The sequence below is a fragment of the Macaca thibetana genome, chromosome 9, assembly GCF_024542745.1.
Source record: "Macaca thibetana thibetana isolate TM-01 chromosome 9, ASM2454274v1, whole genome shotgun sequence".
In the NCBI taxonomy this organism is placed as follows: domain Eukaryota; kingdom Metazoa; phylum Chordata; class Mammalia; order Primates; family Cercopithecidae; genus Macaca; species Macaca thibetana.
In genome coordinates, this window is record NC_065586.1 from 94495884 (window position 1) to 94515232 (window position 19349).

Here is a 19349-nt window from a genome sequence, read left to right on the forward strand (position 1 = left end):
CAGGCGGCATCCACCAGCAGCCTCTGCCCTGCTGGAGAGTGCCAGGCTTTGAGCCCACCTGCCTAGGGACTGCCCACCTGCTGGGGAGGGGTGGGGCTGCAGAGGGCCACTGGGCTTTTGGGAATTGAGGTTCTGGGAGCCCCAGGCCTTAAGTCTCACTGTAGCCCAGTTCTGGTATTTTCAAACTTTTCTCCAGCAGAGAGAATGCTAATATCCCACAGTTGCAGCATTGTTCAGGGCACTAGAAGAATTGGGGCTTTCTCTCCAAATAACAATGAGTATTTCTTCTGAGCCTTTGTGATAAGAAATGAGAAAGAAAATCATTCCTAGAGGCAGAAGCAGAAAACCGTCTCAACAAAAGGCAGAAACGTTTCATTATGCATTATTACTCTTTCAGATGAGCATTTCTGCCAGCCCATGCTAGGTTTAGAAGAAAGTGGCTTTTAAGTCTTAGATTATTATGGCCACATCTTGTTTTAGGAAGGAAACATCTGATCTGGGGCAGCTGCCGGATGAGCTCTTCTGTGCTTTTGTCCATGCTCCCAGCTGGCAACCTGCTCCCTTGAAGTGCATTGTGATGCTGAGTTTTGCCACAGGCTGTCTTTTGCGGGTGGCTGTGATATGGGAATCCCTGTGAGGAGCAGCCGCCGCCCCTCCAAGAGAAAAAACCCAGGTGTTTCTACGGAATGTGGTTTTACAGTGAGTTTCTCTGGTATCCTTTGAACAATGCACATATTTCCTCTGTGAAACAGTTGCAAAGTTAGAATTGCAGGACTCCAGAGATAAATTTCAGTAATTCCCTCTTCCTTTTATTAACTAAAAAATAAACAAAACTTAAACCTCGTGGGAGCAGCATTTAATACACAGAGAAAGATAAAAGAAGCAGGAATTACCCATATTCTGCAAGGTTTAGTAAAAAAAAAAAAATCAACACTTATTTACAGAAAGTGTCTGAGTGGGGTTCTGGCTGTTCTGAATGAGCAGGACCTACACAGATGTGAAGGAGCTGTCTGGACCCGCGGAGCCGCTGAGCCTTGTGGTTGAGTGGGCAGGCTCTGGATTATTTCACACTCAGCAACCCATTCCCCTGGGTGCCCCTGGGCAAGCCATGGATCCCCTCCATGCCTGGTAGGAAAAATGGGGATAACAATAGCAGCCCCTTTATCATGGGGTTACTATGGATGCAAAGCAAACCATAGGTCCCCAAGGCCAGGTCCTTAGGGACCTCTGGTTACTCTTGTTATATCAGGGGGCCCTGCAGTTGCACCTGTACCAGTATGTAGAAGAGATGTTGATATCTGCACACATTGTTAACAGTTGGGGGGAACAACCTTTTAGTCTCATTTCTATTTTCCTCTTTCCCTCACTTTGGCTTGTCAATCTGTTTCTTCTTTCTCCTGTTTTCTATCCCCTGCCCTGCCCCCTGTCTCAGCACTTCACTTTCCTGCCCTCTCAGAGCTGAAGCCTCAGTGGGAGGTGCCTGGCCCCAGAGAAAGGGGCCCCTTCTGGGCAGCCTTGCAGGGCAGTCTCACGGTCGGCCCCTGTCTCTCCAGTTGCTTCCGTGCTGAGCACAGCCACTGACCTGGTGCAGCCTGGTCCTCGGGCTCTCCCCTTCTTGCTCGCTGTAGTACATCTCCTGTATGCCGTTCTTCCTGTGCTTAGTGATAAGCATGTCCCCTCGCTTCCTGGAATTAGACAGTCAGCTTCCCTCTCCCAAATCCCCAGTTCTCCAAGCTCAGAATTCTCTCCCTCCTCTTTGGTCTAATTTCCCTTTCATCTCTCACTTTGCAGACTTGGCCCAAATCCTTAACTCCGTGTGCATCTTAGGCAGCCTCCCTAGCCTCTGCCCTCGGCAACCCTGCCTTGCCCCCACCCCCATTCCTGTCCTTTCACAAACAGCAGAAATTCTATCACCGTCTCACTTGGAACAGTGTCAAATCTCTCCTCCTTCTAACAAAAGCATCATTCCTGTCATTTATCCTGAGAAAGAAAAGCACATCCACAGAAAAGAAAGTCATTTCAGCTGTAGCTCTTTGGCAAAGACTCTCATGCCCCTTGAATCATATAGAAGGTCCTCATCCCCCACTTCACACTGGCCCAACTCAGAAGCCTCCTACCTACCATTCCATAGTTTTGACCAGATCTTCATCCTCTAGATTCCCCATTCTCTCCCAAAATGGCTAACAAAGTTTTGTTCTAGCTCAAATAGGCTACCTGGGAAGAGGCAAAAAGGTTAGATTCAGTTGTGTCTTCCAGTGATGACCTTTGATTCACATCTTTTTCTTCTTTTTTTAAAATAATGATTTGAGTTAATCAAACAATTAAGGGCTTACCCTACAGAGCCCCTAATATTCTCTTAATTTTGGGGAGGTCTAATTTGCTTTGTCCAGTTGGGGTGTGTGTGTGTGTGTGCGCGCGTGTGTGCATCTGTGTACCTGATGTTTCAGTACGCTTTCTCTTTGTACTCAAACGCTCTCCCTCATAGCAATATGAAGAATGATGATTGCTTTTTGTTGTGCCTAGTAAGCTGCTCTCTACTCAATGAATATTGTTACTTGACTCCCATTACAACTCTGGGGGAATCTGGATTCACAGAGCAATAGAACCTTCTTACCAAATCTGGGGTGTGATTGTAATTTTACTTTTGAAGCACCCACTTCCCAGAGGAATTGCCCATGATGGATGCCACTGTCAGGAACCCAGATGCACACGCTCATGCATCAGCTGAGAAATCACATAAACAGCCCTCCCAGCAGGCCAGGGCTGACGCACCCATTGCTCCCCTATGGAAAGAGATGTGTCAAAAAACTCAGGGCAGCAGCAAGAAAGAGGCAGAGAAGAAGGAGGTGGGAGAGGATGGGTTTTTGCTGGTCCACCCAGGATTTTTCCTTCCTCATCTTCCTCTGAGGGCAGCAGCAGCAGCAGGCTAAGGTTTGGGTTTGTGGTTCAAAAGCTGTGTGACAGGATCATGGGGAGTTGTCTGGAAACATTTCTCCTGGGAGTGTGCTGTCAGCTCGTTTTCATAGTGCACATGAAGGGAAACATTCTGCTCTATACACATGCCTTAATCCTTATATAGGTACAGGTGATGTCTACGTTTTCCTTTGGGATGAATGTGGCCTACCTAGGCTAAGATCACGCTATGACATTTAGTCTCTTTGAAGAGCAAGTCTGTGTTGATTCCAGCAGGATGGGGCAGCAGGGGCTGGTTGCTAAGATGTCTGAAAACAGAGGATACTACTGGAGTGGAGGAGTGGAAGCGGCCCAGCGGGCCCACTGGTAGCCGTGAGTGTTAGGATAGCTTATCGGTAGCGGCAGGCCAAAGCATTGACATTCTTGACCACATAAAAGCCCATGGTGACTGGAGGGATGACCAATGTCCGGCCGGCCCGAAGGGGGCGGGGCTTCAATTCTGGGAGGGTCCCGTCGTCCACCATCACTAAGGGCTGGCCATTCAGTTGCACTGACCTACAGTGAGGAAAAACAGTATGGGACTCATTATTGCATTATAAGGGAGCCATTGCAACAAAGCCTAGCCCCAGATGGCCTGGCAGTGTCTGATACACACATACAGCTAACACTTATTGGCACTGGCTATGCCCTAGATTCTGACCTAGGTGCTTTACTTTAATAACTCATTCAAACATCCCAACAACCCCCCATTCCCCGCCCCCCGAGGTAAGGAACTATTAATATCATTATCCCCATTTCATCTAGAGTGGCTAGGTGACTTGCCCCAAGTCACACAGCTTGAAGGTCCAGGGTTTGAGCCCAGGTAGTCTACCTCCAGAGACACATCTAGAGAAGTGAGAAGTCTGTGACGCAGAGACTGTAATGTTTCGTTCCTATCTTTTTAAAATCACAATATCAGCACAGTTTGACTTTTTCACCTAAAGAGTTTTTACCTGTGGAATGATACATGGGCTTAAGATGACTTCAGAAATCTATATAATTCATATCTCATTAATTTACTTGACAGATGAGATAACCTTGCTTGTCTAGGGTTATACAGAAGGGAGACAGAGACATAGGTAACAACTCTACTTTTTCTTTTTTTTTGAGACAGAGTCTCGCTCTGTCCCCCAGGCTGGAGTGCAGTGGCACGATCTCGGCTCACTGCAAAACTCTACTTTTTCTAATTTAAGAATGAGTTTTGGATGGGCGCAGTGGCTCATGCCTGTAATCCCAGCACTTTGGGAGGCCGAAGAGGGAGGATCGCTTGAGTCCAGGAGTTTGAGACCAGCCTAAGCAACATAGCGAGACCCCATTTCTACAAACAAAATAAAAGCAAAATTAGCCTGGCATGGTGGCTACTTAGGAATTTGAAGTAGGGAGGATCACCTGAGCCTGGGAGGTTGAGGCTGCAGTGAGCCAAGATTACACCACTGTACTCCATTCTGGGTGACAGAGAGAAACTCTGTCTCAAAAAAAAAAAAAAAAAGAAAGAGTTTTCATATTTAATATTAACAGATGTTTCCATTTAGCAAAACAGCAAAGTAGGTGATAAAGTAGGCACTTGTGATCACAATTCGCCTATCTTGCTTTTATTCTTTCTGTATAGCCAGCCACTTTCACCCTGAAAAGGTGGACCACATACATAGCAAACTGAGAAAAGAGAAACCACTCATCTTATGCCGGATGAGAGGGAAATGCCACCTATCCTTGACATCTGGTACCAGAATCCTGATAATGTTCCAGCTGTTTCTGACAGCCATGCACCCAGGTGGAAGCTTAGTTTTATGGGTCAATAGGAAAGGCCAGAAACAGGCCACCAGCTGGAAATAAGATGGTGAGTCACCCTCAGCAAATCAACATTGCATAGTGATGACGGTTTCTGGGCCTTGCCCAACCTCCAGTGTGATAACATTGCTGTGATATCATCTGAGCTGTAAAGAGAATAAAATGTTATAAATTGATATAAAGGTCTTTGTTTAGTGTTTCTTTGTGGTATGAGTGATAGACAAGGTTAGAGAGAGATAATCAGACCCATGCCCAATAGAGCAGTGAATTCCCCGAGATAAGTGTGTTGTAAATTGCTCCCAGTGGAGAGCTAGGCAGAGAAGAGATCCAGGCCTGGCTCCACACGGCTAAGTTTGGGCTAGGTCCAAACTTAGGCCAGAGGGAGCAGGCCCCCTTCTCTTGCTAGAATGACTGAGTGAATAAGTGTGTAGGAGGCTCCTGTATGGAGAGCGAGGCCCGCCTCTGGAAGGCGTGGGGATGGGAGAATTGAGATCTGAAGGTCAGTGTTGACTGCATCAGATATGCAAGGAGCTTTTGCTTCCAAATATGAGAAGTGACCCTCTCTAGTGAAGACAGCCTACTCACTGGAGTGGAAGGCAGGGTGAGGAGAGTGGTTCAGTTAAGTTACAAAAGAAGCCCAGCTGGGTCTTCACAGTGTATTTTCATTATTTTGTTTCAGGTGCTGTGAATATTTATCACCCAGACATAAGCACAGTCAAATACAAGTTCAATAATACTGATTAATCTTTCTAAGGCATACTCAAATTTATATCAAATCTCTGCTCGAAAACCTTCAGTGGTTTCTCCCATACACAGAATTCGGTGCAAACCTTTCTTCTGAAGAATTAGGTAATGCCCTTTTAGGTTCAGATGATCCCAGAGTATTGACATCTTTGGGTTCTGGGGAGTGCAAAACAATGTGTGATAAGCAAACCTTTAACAAACTATACTAATAAGGAGTAGTTATGCTGGGACAGGCCCTATTCTGGTTTCTTTATTGGTTGGTTAAAAAGCTAAGAGTAGAACCAGGAAGCATGGTGAAGATTCTCCACCGAAATCTGTAATTCCAGGAGCCAAGTCGCTAACTAGCTAGATGGCTTTGGCAAATCCCCTAACCTCCCTGTCCTGTTGCTTTTGCATCTGTAAGAACGTTATATAGGCTGTAACACCAAATAAATGAAATAAGAAATATGAAAGTGCTTTGAAAGCATAATGAGCCACATACTTAAGATATGATGTTTTTGTTGTTGTTATTCTTATTCTTTTTATTTATTTATTTTTTTGAGACGGAGTCTCGATCTGTCACCCAGGCTGGAGTGCAGTGGCACATTCTTGGCTCACTGCAACTTATGCCTCCTGGGTTCAAGCGATTCTCCTGCCTCGTCCTCCCGAGTAGCTAGGACTACAGGCATGTGCCACCACACCTGGCTAATTTTCGTATTTTTAGTAAAGACTGGGTTTCACCATGTTGTCCAGGCTGGTCTCAAACTCCTGACCTCAAGTGATCCACCCGCCTTGGCCTCCCAAAATGCTGGGATTACAGGTGTGAGCCACCATGTCTGACCTGTTGTTGTTATTCTTTTTAATGTCATTGTGGACAGATGCACTTTTTGGTCTTTATCATACCTGACTGCTCTGTGGTACTGACACTTTGCAAGGCTCCATTCTCAAAACCCTCTGTCCCCTTGGCTCCCATGATATTTCTCTCTGTTTTTCTCCATTTCTGGATGCTGTTTCCTTTTGAGAGGGAGCCGTTCCCCTCTGCCTGCTTCTTAGATGCCAGGGTTCCCAGTGTTTTGTCCCTGGACTCTTCCCTCCCCACACTCTGCACTCCTCCCGCAGTGCTGCTACTCCCACCCATGACTTCGGTTACTATCCACATGCTGATGCTCCCCAAGCCTGTGTCTCTACCCTACATTCTATGAACTTGTGTATCTCCACTTGGCTGTACACATGAATTTCAAAGTCACTAGGTCCAAATTCAAAATCTTCTCCTCAAACTCTGTCCTTATCTCTGCTTTTATTCTTTTTTTAATCTTTGTGATGACATCGCCATTTATTAAATTACCCCAGCCAGAAAGCTGGGAGTCTTCTGAGACTTCTCCCCCAATGCCCATGTGTAGGGTAACTACGTTAAAATAATTCGACCTTATGATGTTTTTCAAATCTGCTCCTTTTCCTCCATTCACTGCTATGTTTTTAGTTCAGAACTCGCCTCCTAACCTATCTCTGGGCCGCATTGCTGACAGCTATCTGTTGTCGCTGCACTGCTTCAAACTTGCCAACACTCCCCTTCCCTTACACTTTATTGCGAACAATGACACCCAGCTCCAGCTACCTCTCCAGTCTCAGATCCCGCCAGGCCCCTCTCCAATGCTCACTGTGGATCGCAGACCTCTGGGAGTGGGTGTTGGTAGGAAGTTGCCAGTTATTGTAAGAATTTCATTAATAAATGCATACACAAAGATGAAGATTGAAAAAATTATGTCTTTCACAGAGATGAGGTAAATATTACTCAATGAAAATATAAGTAGATATTGTTGGGACTGAAATACACAAGTTCATTTAAAAGTATAGTAGGCTGGTGTGGTGGCTCATGCCTGTAATCCCAGCACTTTGGGAGGCTGAGGCAGGAGGATCACTTGAGTGCAGGAGTTTGAGATTAGCCTGGGCAACATAGTGAGACACCATCTCTACAAAAAAATAAACAAAATTAGATGGGTGTGGTGGTACATGCCTGTAGTCCCAGCCACTTGGGAGGCTGAGGTGGGAGGATTGCTTGAACCCAGGAGGTTGAGACTGCAGTGAGCTGAGATTGCACCACTGCACACCAGTCTGGGTGACACAGCGAGACCCTGTCTCCAAAATAACAAAAAGGTGGAATATATTTTTCAGGCCAGGTGCAGTGACTCATGCCTGTAATCCTAGCATTTTGGGAGGCTGAGGTGGGTGGATCACGAGGTCAGGAGTTTCAGACCAGCTGGACCAACATGGTGAAACTGTCTCTACCAAAAATACAAAAATTAGCCGGGTGTGGTGGCACACACCTGTAATCCCAGCTACTCAGGAGGCTGAGGCAGAAGAATTGCTTGAATCCGGAATGCAGAGGTTGCAGTGAGCCGAGATTGCACCACTGCACTCCAGCCTGGGCGACAATGTGAGACTCTGTCTCAAAAAAAAAAAAAGAAAATATTTTTCAAATGTAAATGCTAGTCAGCAGTTTTGGGATTAAAACATAAGTTCATTTAAAACTGTTCTTCAATTCCCAATAGATTTTTTTGGGAGAAGAGGGTATCATATACTTTTTAAGAAATAGATTTTAAAAGGACAATTACTATAATGTGGAAGGCCATGACATTTGTTGACACTTAAAAGGAACCCGCATGCTTGAACAGGCCCAGCCCCCGTGTCCTAGTATGACCAAATTAAATGACTTGCAGTTTTGCTTCTGAGTCGTTGTGTCATTGTGTGTGGTGCTCCCTCCAGCTGTCCTCCTCTGCCAGACTAACTGCAGTGGATCCTTGCAGAGTCTGTGTAGGTGTTGCCTCCTCTGGAGAACCTTCTCTGACCCCTAGGTTGGGTTTGGAGTCCCACCTCTGGACTCTCTTAGCACTCCAAAGTTACTTCTAACTGTGGCCCTTATTATAGTGAGTTACTTGTTTGATCCCTCCCTGGGCTATGAATCCTCAGTGCCTAAAGAGGTGCTTGGCACAGAGTAGGGGTGAAATATTTTCTGAGCAAGTGAATGGGCTTTTGAGGTTCTTTTGCATTATTTCTGATCTTCCTGGATTGAGTTTCTCCACCTCTAAAGAGACTCCCTGGAGGTTTGCTGAGTGTGTTTACAGATTTCATTAATGTGCCAATTACTCTTGCTCTCGGTGGCTTGTGGAGATGTTAGATAAGATCTGAATTATCACTGATTCTCTCAGTCACTCACTAGATACCTTATCCCAACCTGACATAAGACCATTGATCATCGCCAGTGTTTTCCATCCTTAAAAAAGATCTATGCGACCATCTCTTAGCTAAATGAGCATAAGGTTTTGTGAATAAGGTTTTGTGAGACCTTGAGTCCTCATATGTCCTCATCCACAAAGTCCCTTCATTATAAAGATGGGCCATGTGCTTTATCATTTCCATTCTATTCTTTCAGCTTATATTTTTCTTTTAATATTTATCTTCTTACCCAGCAAAGTCATATCATGCTAAATATAACAATAATCTTTCATTTATATACACTGAACAGCTTGTAAGCTTGTAAACATAATCACATTAATGACAAAATTCACCAATTATGCAGCACTATTTATGCAAAGGCACTACGCTATGATTTATTTTGACTATCTCATTTAGTCCTTACAACAACTGAGGCAGGTGTTAGCATTCCCGTATTACAGATGAGCAAATCAAAGTTTAGAGGGGTCTAAAACTCACCTAAGCCATACAGCCAATGAGTGGTACAGCTGAGATTTGCACTGACACCCTTAACCATAGCCTTATCTGGCCTCCCTTGTCACATGTGATTGCTAAAGAGCCCCAGGAGATACACAGGCCAGTATTACTGTTATTGTAACTTTACTATGGGGACAAGGTTAGAGAGGTTAAGTGGCCTGGACAAGGTCATGTGGTTAATAAGTGGCTAAGCTAGGTCTCACATCCTGGCTTCCTGGCCACCTCTTGCTACTATTTCATGTTATTTCTCCAGTTCCAGCTGGCGTTCACCAGGATTGTGTTTCTTTCTTTGAAAACCGTCCTTATCATATTTTCATCATATTCTGAGACCTCCTAACTGGCCCGTGACTTTTCAAATCAAATGCTGAATGATCCAGCCTGGGTTGAACTATTTCTCTTAATTCCCTAGCTTGCCTGAACTGCTGAGGGTATTTAAATTATCCAAATATTAGGACAACTGCATTTTATCACCATCTGTTTTTACAGAGTCTAAGTTACTTTCCAATTTCTAAACTTGTTTTATTAATTTTGAATGTTATTTAAAATGGGATTCAATGTGTCAATTTGGAGTCAAGCCCTCTGCTCCCCAGGTCTCCATGGGAGCCAGGAGACCCTTGGCCCAGTCACTTCCCTGCTACCCTCTGCCTACCTGACTACAGTCTCTGGTCTTCATGTCTTATCACTGTTCTCGATAGCCATGGATATTTAAGCAAGGTTTCAACTGTTCTGAGGTGTCAGGGAAGTAAGTCTAACGAGCATGTCCTTTTTAAAGCTTGAAGATAATTTTCTGGACTACAGTCTGGCCAGCGGGGAACTTTAGTGGGGAATTACGTGTTTTATCATGAGCAGTCTTGGGAGCTGCTGTGTAGTTCAGGCTGGCATATTTTGGGGCCTTGAGTGGGAGGTGAAGGGACTTAAAGAAAATTGGTTCTGGCCAGGTGCGGTGGTTCACACCTGTAATCCCAGCACTTTGGGAGGCTGAGGCAGGCGGATCACAAGGTCAGGAGTTCCAGATCAGCCTGACCAACATGGTGAAACCCCGTCCCTACTAAAAACACAAAATTAACCGGGTGTGGTGGTGTGCGCCTGTAATCCCAGCTACTTAGGAGGCTGAGGCAGGAGAATCGCTTGAACCAGGGTGGTGGAGGTTGCAGTGAGCTGAGATTGCACCACTGCACTCCAGCCTGGCAACAGAGCGAGACTCTGTCTCAAAAAAAAAAAAAAAAAAAAAAAAAAAAAGAAAGGAAAAGAAAAGTGAAGAAAATCGGTTCTGTCTCACCCACTTTCAGAACATTTGCCTTCTCTGAGCCTAGTTTCTCCAACTGTAAGGTGAGGGGTGAGGTCAGATGAACCCTAAGATCCCTTCTGGCTTAACCGTTTTTCAGTTGGGTTGCCTATGACTAACAGCTAGCCTGAGGCAAAGTTTAATGCCAAACCCAGAGTGATCCTGCATAAACAGAAATCTGATCATGACATTCACCTGTCTAAATATTCAGTGGCTTCCTGCTGATCTTAGAACATTGTCTGAAGTTCCCATGCACAGGCCCTATTATCTACTTCTCCAGACGCCGAGAGGCTCGCTCTAGCTCCTGCCCCTTCCAGATCCCTTCCACCTCCACCTCCTTTCATTCTTTCGGGCCATTTCTCTAATTTCGCCCTAAGCGCAGAGTTTTGCACGCGGTTTCCTTCTACCTGGACCTTTCTCCATATGCCCTCCTCCTCCCTTCCAGCTTCCTTCTCCTGGCTAACTCTTACTTGTCCTTCAAGTCAGGGGTGCTCCCACAGGACCCAGTACTTCTCGGATCTCAGCTCCTGTCACACAGTATTGTGACCGCTGAGCTGATTGCTTGTCAGTCTCTCCACTAGATAGGAAGCCCACGTGTCTTACTCATCCGTCACTCTCCTGTCCGCCCACTCACACAGGAGGCGTCAATAAAAGACACATTGGATATAAACACTTGGGCAAAAGACTACTACCTAGAAGGAAAGACACTGGACTGGAACACCAGAAACCCGTTTGAGTCCAGGCTTGGGACATGAAGTGTGCAGGTCTAGGTATGTGACCAGCCGATTCTGGCCTCAGTTTCTGGATTGTTAAATGATGAGAGAGAGGGAGAGAGGGAAGGGGGAGAGAAAGGAGGAGGGGCAGGGGAGAGAATAAGTCCGGCTGTGTGTTTGTATGGGACTGCGCCTGGGTTAGCAGCTCTCTTTCCTCCAGTGTGCTTTCCTAGGGCCCACTAGAGGTCACTCTTGTCCTACACAATGGTACCAGGACAGTGCCTTCGCGGTGGCTCCCAGGGAGCCGGAATACGTCCGCCTGCCTCCAAATCCTGCACTCCAATCCCGGGAAGGCCAGGAGATGTGCCCGGCGCTTGGCCTCCCGGAGGAACAAATCACAGAATCAATCACATCCCAACCAGAACTTCGTTGCGGTCCAGTTGGCAGGGGTCCCACCTGGAATGTGGCCTAATATTAAGGAAACGTGCGAAACCGGGCTGCAATTCCTGCAGGGGTGCCGGCCTCCCGGCCAGCGTGCAGAGAGGGGGGTCCCGGCGCAGGTGCGGGGTCTGCGGCGCCCGCACGACTCGGCGCCGGGCTCTCCCGGGCTCCGGGTCCCCGGCCGCCAGTCGGGTCGGCCCCGCACCTGTTTGTGCTTTGCAGGCTCCCAGGCCCCCTCGCTGAGTGAGGAAGCTGGTATGTGCAGCTGCCCTGCCCTTCTCCAGGTCAGGGGCAGGTTAGAGCCCGGAGGAGGCCCAGTCAGGTTTGAGGACAGAGGGGCTTTGCTTCCCTTTCCTGCTCGGTGGGGAGACGGTGCATCTGGGGCAGCTTGGACAGGAGGTTCCTCTGAAATTACCTTGAGTGATGGCTACCACGCTGAGAAAGGCTGCTCAGAAGGGGCCCCTGCAGGTAGTGTCGCCTGGTCCCCCATGCACGGCTCGTGGAAAGGCTCTAAGACCGGCATGACCCTCTCTGGGCTGCTCCCACTCCTCAGGAGTCACGGGGAGGATTACTTCCTTTCATGTGTGTCCTGAACTTTTCTTCTATGTGCTTTTTGCTCTACCTGGAATCCGGTGGAATCTCTCAAAAGCCTGTTCTTCCCTCCAGGCCCCGTCAGAGGTAGCCTCCTGCTTGGGACCTTGCCTGCTAACAAGCTGGAAGGGAGGGCGGCACATTATCTGCATCTCCCTTTTAGTGTCCCTCTCAGCCTCATTTTATCTGTGTGCTTGGGTCATTTTGTCCGCTACTGACTTATTTTCATTTCTTAATTTTCAATAGTATGCGGCTCAGTGCCTTCTTGTCCATGATAGCTGTTTAGTTAATACTTGTTGAGTTCTGCGCAATCAACCGCTCTAGGAGTCATGCCTGGTTGTATGTTCCAATCTCTTCCTCTACTGTTGTTAACAGAGAGGACTGTAAGGGATAGAGAGAGAAAGTGGGAAAAATAGTGTCCTGTTCCCTTGCCCTTCCAACAGCCCATACCCTATTTGAAGTTTCTGGTCCCTAAGACATTTTGAGGCTGAGAAGATTATTTGCCCTCCATCCTACCCTCTGAGGGACACACTGAAATGGTGAGCAGTTTTAATCTAGCTTCTGCATCACTGACCAGAGAAAATACTAGGACCCCTTTGTACAAGCAGAGCTGGAGGTTTTATAGGCAAGTTGTTAGGGATATAGGCTGTTCCTGGATGTAGTGTGGTTTGGGGGTCAGGATTTGATCTGTATTCTATCCAAGTCTGTGTAATAGTGATCCAAACCATAATGGATTCTACCATGTGCTTCTAATGGCTTAAAATAACTTAGCACACTTGGCAGACAAGATGAGAGCCTGACTAAGGAACCTGGATTTATAATGATATTGTTAACTCCCAGCAGATGAGGGAATCATCTGGGGGAAGTTTGGAAAGAAAATTTGATCCTGCAACCATCTCAAAGCTCCATATCACAGGCATATCACACTCAAACCACAGGACGCAATAGGAACCCGCTGTAAAAACCATGGAGACTTCAGTATGTGGTTAACTATGTCCCCCTCCCATCGTAAAGAATTGGTGCCATCATCATCAACATTTACAAGTAGTGTTTAAGGGGCATTATTCATAGTTCCATCGTTCTTTTCATTGTACCAATTAAATTACAACAGACTTACTCCTTGTCCTCTAAGTCAGAAAACACTGAAATATGCAAATGCCTGAGCAGACACACCATAATAAACATATTACACAAAGAGCAGGAAGGAAGGAAAATCAGACTGAGTCTGGATTTCAAGGCCTTCTGCAGTCTGGCCTGATGATGTGTTCGTGGGCTTTCCCTTTGCCCCACAAAGCATCCAGTATTCCAGTCACATGAGATGATTTGCCACCTCCCAAACAAAATGAGCCTTGAACTTGTGTACTTCCAAACCTTTAGTGAGCTCATCCTGGTGCTGGAAATTGCCTTTCCTACAGCGTTGCCTAGAAGTATGGCACATCCTTCCAGCTCCAGCTCCATGGCCTTCAGCCCTGGGACTTTTCAGAGTCCCAAGTCAGAATTCATCTCTCTCTTTCTCATAATCCCATCTCCTATCTTTACCCTTATGTGGTCTGTTTTGTCTCCGAGTTAAGGTATCCTCTGCGGAGAGGGACCAGGTTTCCCCAGACTTAATTGTGTGGAGCTGGAGGAGACAATATGGGGGTGCAAAGTATTCCCTTTATAGTAGTCTACAGGTGGAGTGAAGACAGGTAGGAAGGCAGGTGTGTGTGTGTGTGCATACATGTTAACATGTTTTAAACATAACATGCTTAGTTATGTTTAACACACATGTTAAAGAGATAAATACCTGTTTTATTAGGAATACTTTTGAGAAAGTATTCCTCATGACATCAGGGGTACTGGTATAATCTCAAAAGGGAAAAAAAGATGTCTCAGGTGGTACAGGCTCTGTTCCAGATCCCACAGATATCCAAGTGCAAAGTGTGGGGCGACTCTGAATCATTGTTGCAAGGGTAAGCAGGGAAGGGCTAGTCTGCACCGGTATTGCTGGTTTTGGCAGTGGGTCCACAGTTTAATGCTCCAGGCCCCTTGTCTGGAATGAGCCACATCGTGCCCTGGGCTTCTTGATGCTTAGCAGCCAAAGAAACACCAGTTTGGGGCCCAGACCCCACTGTAGGGATAAGCTGGATTAGAACTTTCAGTTCCTCAAGGCTTACATTTGTTCATCACCAAATCACAGCCTCTGGAAGGTGCAGGGGAAGAAGAAGACAAGGGCCATTTCTTCTCAGTCTGCCAGAACTGCCCACATATTCTGCTGCTCTCTCACTTTAGAATCAACTGTTTAGAAATATGTTAGCTCTACCCTAACTTGCCCATTTACAGGTGTTTCGTCTAGGTCACCTGGGACAGAATGGAAATCCCTGCCTACAATGAGGGTCCCTAAGTGAGTGAAGGTGAAGAGGGGAGACCACAGCCTTCATGGACAGCTATGCAGAGAGTTTCCAGCTGCTGGGAGTGAACTGGAGGAAAATATATTCTGGATCTGAGAACAAACAAAAAACTCTCAAAAAATAACAGTGAAAAGCCTAGATTCCTAAACATTTAATGTTTTAAGATGTCAAGTTGCTGTAAAATATAAAAGCATTTTATAATCCTCTAATCGGCACAGTGATCGCCACATTAGTAATCTGGGAGTTAAAACAAAACAAACAATAAAACCTTTGGGGAGCCAGCACTCCTCCTTCCACTCAGTCACAGAGAACTCCCAGGGGCTCATGGCATGTTCACACCTTTGGCAAAATGGCATAGCGCCTGAATGAAGAATATAATCTGGGAAAAACTGAAGATACAGATCATCTGGGATCTTGTTCTAGCAGTTTATAGAGGGATAGTGGTTCTCAACCTTGACCACATATTTGAATCACCTGGGGAGCTTTAACAAATACTGGTGCCTGGGTCCCAGCCCAAGGATTTTGGTTTAATTGGCTTGGGGTGTGGCTTGGGCATTGGGGTTTTTAAAGCTCCCCAGGTAATTGGAAGTGCAGCCAAGGTTGAACACCCTGGGTAGAAGAAGGGGCGGGGATATGTTTGTAGGTGGGGGTGGAGGGGACTCAGATATCTTTCTAACCATTACATTCTGAATTTATTTTGAATAAAAAGAGATTTTCTTACTTTTTGAGTGCCATGTCAGGAGGCTACACTTTTTTTTAACCTAAAAGGAAGATGTGAACTTTCCAAAGACAAGTTTTTGCTTCCTAGACAGAAGGGAGCATTTTTGCTATTTCAGTGGAACGGCTTCACTGAATGTCTCGCCCCCTCCCACTTGTACCTTGGTGGGATGATTCTGCTCCTCGGTGTGTACCAGGGAGGTTCATGTGTAGCACTTTACAGGATGACTTAGGAAACATATCAGATGAAGCATCAGCACTGATAACCAACGCTGTGTTTCTTGAACACTGAAAAGAAAAACTTTTTTCTTTTCTTGAAAGTCAGTTTCTATAAAATCATTTAGATTTCTCTCAAGTTCTGGACTGTGTCACAGAGAGCTCCTTATAGACAGAGAGTGGTTCAAGTTCTCTTCAGGCAAGAGGAACTAGGGAATGAAGAATGTGTCATTCAGTATCTTCACTGCAGTTTTCAGATATGCATATACTTACCTATGTAGCTAACATTGGTTATAGCTACTATCTCTTTATGAGCCACAAAACACCCACAAATTAGCACAAGGGCTAAAAGAATCCAAACTCCTCTGGGTTTCAATGAGTAAGCTTGCATTAACAAGATTGGTGAGGCTCATTTCTCTACTTACTTACTTTTCTTTCCTTTTTTCTATATACTGCCTCAGAACCTTAAGCATAAGTATTTTTATAAATATATATATATATAAATATATAAAATCATATATATATATATGTTGAAATTTCTGCTTTTTACAGTGTCTATTTCGGCCTTTCTGAACCGGGGCAGTAACCTGAATGTCAGTGTTTAGAGTAAGTACCACTTTCCTGCTCACTCACAGCCAGCTCGTAAATCTCCCTGATCCAGGCACTTTCTTGCCATTCGGTGCTCTCAGCCTTTGCAGCTTGTCTTTCCTGCTGAGGGGCTCTGAATGGCCTTTCAAAAGGGCTGCAGCTGATGTGGTTGATCTGCACCAGTGGGGCCTTTTGCTCCAGGTCAAAGATGTCCACTCTAAGTCTTGCTTTGTAAAAAATTATCCTATTTTTTCCTGATATTTTAACATCTGAAGCCCTGCAGGGGTTAACGGCTTTCCTCACATGCTCTCAGCCTGAAAGTTACAGGCACTGAGGCTCCTTACCTTTTACCATGCATCAAAACAGATTCCAAGTGAATCAAAGAAATGAATACAAGTGAAACAAAAAAGAATCTGGAAGAAAATAAAGATGCATATTGATCTGATTTCAAGAATATAAATTCATACACATATAAGTAGAATGGAAGAAAGCACAAGGTAAGCATATTTAACTATACAAAAGGGAATACTTCTGTATGTCAAGATAATACCCTAATATTATATAGTTAGAAAAATAGCAAATAAAATAGTAGAGAAAATACTTCAATGGGGAAAGTTGCCTTATACCTGTATTAGAGCAAACTTAATAAAACAGACTAACACCCCAATATAAAAATAGCAAAAGACATAGAAAGTTCATAAAAGCAATATAATACTAACATATGAAAAATCTTCGGGCTCATTAATGCTCAAAGAATAGAAATTAACATAAGAATACTATTTTTTTTATTATGAAGTTTTCAAAGATGTAAAAAATGTTATTATATTGTGTTGGTGAGATGAATTGTAATAACAAAATGTTCATATTTCCTCCTCCATCTCAGACCTCTTCAACTAAGTTTGGATGAGGTAAGAAATTTGAAAGGTGGCCAGGCACAGTGGCTCATGCCTATAGTCCGAGCACTGTGGGAGGCCAAGGCGGGCAGATCACCTGAGATCAGGAGTTTGAGACCAGCCTGGCTAACATGGTGGAACCCCATCTCTACTGAAAATACAAAAATTAGCCGGGCGTGGTGGCATGCACCTGTAATCCCAGCTACTCAGGAGGCTGAGGCAGGAGAATCCCTTGAACCAGGGAGGCCGAGGTTGCAGTGAGCCAAGATTGTACCACTGCACTCCAGCCTGGGTGACAGAGTGAAACTGTCTAAAGAAAGAAAGAAAGAAAGAAAGAAAAAGAAATAGAGAAAGAAAATCGAAAAGGTTCATCCTGTGAGATAAAATTCTAAAACTCAATGGATTCCAAGGTGGGCAATCTGAACACCAGGTCATTTGAGGAATGGTTGAAGGATCTGAGAGTGTGTAACTTGCAGACTAGAGTTTTTAGGTTAGATATATAGAAAAATTGATAAAGAAGAAGGTATAGATTTTCTCTTCTTATTTTTTCCAAAGCAAGAGTAGAAAGGGCAAGAAAGCACCTTTGGCCTAATACATGGAGGTTCTTTCCTACAATCAGAGCTGTCTAGTCCTAGCATGAGCCAGTTCCTGAGACGAGCCATCCCATCAAACAGAAGCTGAAAAGCTTTATGTCGGGGATATTATAGAAGAAACCTCTTGACCCATATGAGTTCTTTGAAATTTTTCCTTTATAAAGTCATCTTTTACTAACTACAGAACTTTCATAGAACGGTTTATTTTTAAAAGAAACTAATTTAAATGATCCCAGACAAGTGAAGATAATGGAAACCTGCAGGGAGTACATCTAGTTGACCAGAGTTCAAAAAGTCTAGGTACCAACTAATGTCAGCAGTGTAGAACTAAAATACTTAGATGTCTCGAATCTGCCGGGATAAATGGACAAATGGCCTACTGGTCCCAGAAACAAGTCTTCATGTTTTGTTTTTGAGTGTCTGAGTCTTGGTATTGAATTAATGGGGTTAAGGTTTTTCCGAAAGCTTCTTTTACCTGCTCTGTGTCCAGAAACTAAACATGGTGCTTCCAGGTATCATTAGTGAGAGATTGTGGCAGGTCAGGTGGTGGCCAGTTCACCCCTCAGGATTTTTCACATTAGCCAAGCTCTGAATCCAGAGATGAAATATCATAATATGATCTGGTCTGTTCCAACAGGGACATGAAGATATTTTTAAAGTCTTAGCACCTGGGAGTTACTTGAGTATTTTCAGAACCATTCTGTTTGGTTAACATCAAATGACACCTCTCTAAAGGCATGCAGTTAGATGCCAATGTTTTTCTTTGATATAGGATTTAATGAGGGTGAAATCAAAGCAAAAGTTATATCCCAGAGAGATGGAAAAAATGAGCAGTATGTGGAAAAGGAAAAAAAAAATGTTCATTTCTTCACAGAATAGGCAATAAGATTTTTGGTTCATAGGAGCCTTGAGATTTTTTTCAGTTGAAGGAGAGGCTCATGCAGATCTGAAATTTAAACATTAATATGGAACCTATTAGCCCCAAAGCAGAAATACTTTACATGTCTATTTATGGCACCACCCACAGGCTGCTTCCTGTTAGTTGTTTGTTTCTAGTAACAGAGATGAGCTCCTTTAGGAGATTCTGAGATTCATCTCAGAATCCTCTCCCCAACAACCCCAAAAAACCCCATATTAAATAGCTCTTGAAAGCCAGGTGAGGATATGGCCTAGCAACAGAAAGATCAAGGGACATTCTGATCGGAAACATTCACATTGAACTTTACATTCAGAATTTCCCCCTAATTTGTCTACTTGGAACTCTTGAGTACTTATAGCTATGGGACCACAAATCTTTTAAAATTTTAGTTAGCCATTGCAAATTAGATCACCGAAGAGGAAGAAGTTTTGTCTGACACAAAGTAGGATCAATAAAAATTGATGAATGGATGAAGATATATACTTTCCAGTTTCCTTCAGAGGCCTCCCTTGTTGGCATCTTTCCCTCAGAAATATACCTCTGAGAATGGGCTCCATTAGGTGTGAGGCAGTTGGAGATGCCTGTGTATATGGGGTTGGAATATAATCTAGTGATATTGATTTTTGTATACCTCAAATTAAACAAATCTGGAGTCATTGCTGGTTTTTAATAATCCCTTTGTTTGAGAAGAGCATAATAAAAATAGAAGGGAATTCCCCAGTTTTGCTGGAAGAAAAAAATGTGCTTTTACTAGAATTCTAATTGGGAGACAGTCTTAGAAGTAGCTCAGAGAAGAACTTTTAAAAGGGTC

At 44.6% G+C, this 19349-nt stretch overlaps 1 protein-coding gene across 1 annotated transcript in view; it reads right to left on the reverse strand.

Annotated features, from left to right (window-relative positions):
• HPSE2 (heparanase 2 (inactive)) overlaps nt 1-19349 on the reverse strand; it is a 792879-nt gene continuing 773530 nt past the window's right edge. The window contains exon 12 of the mRNA XM_050805712.1: nt 1-3468. Coding sequence (XP_050661669.1) covers nt 3303-3468 — 166 coding nt within the window. The 3' untranslated portion in view covers nt 1-3302. The remainder of the gene's footprint in view (nt 3469-19349) is intronic.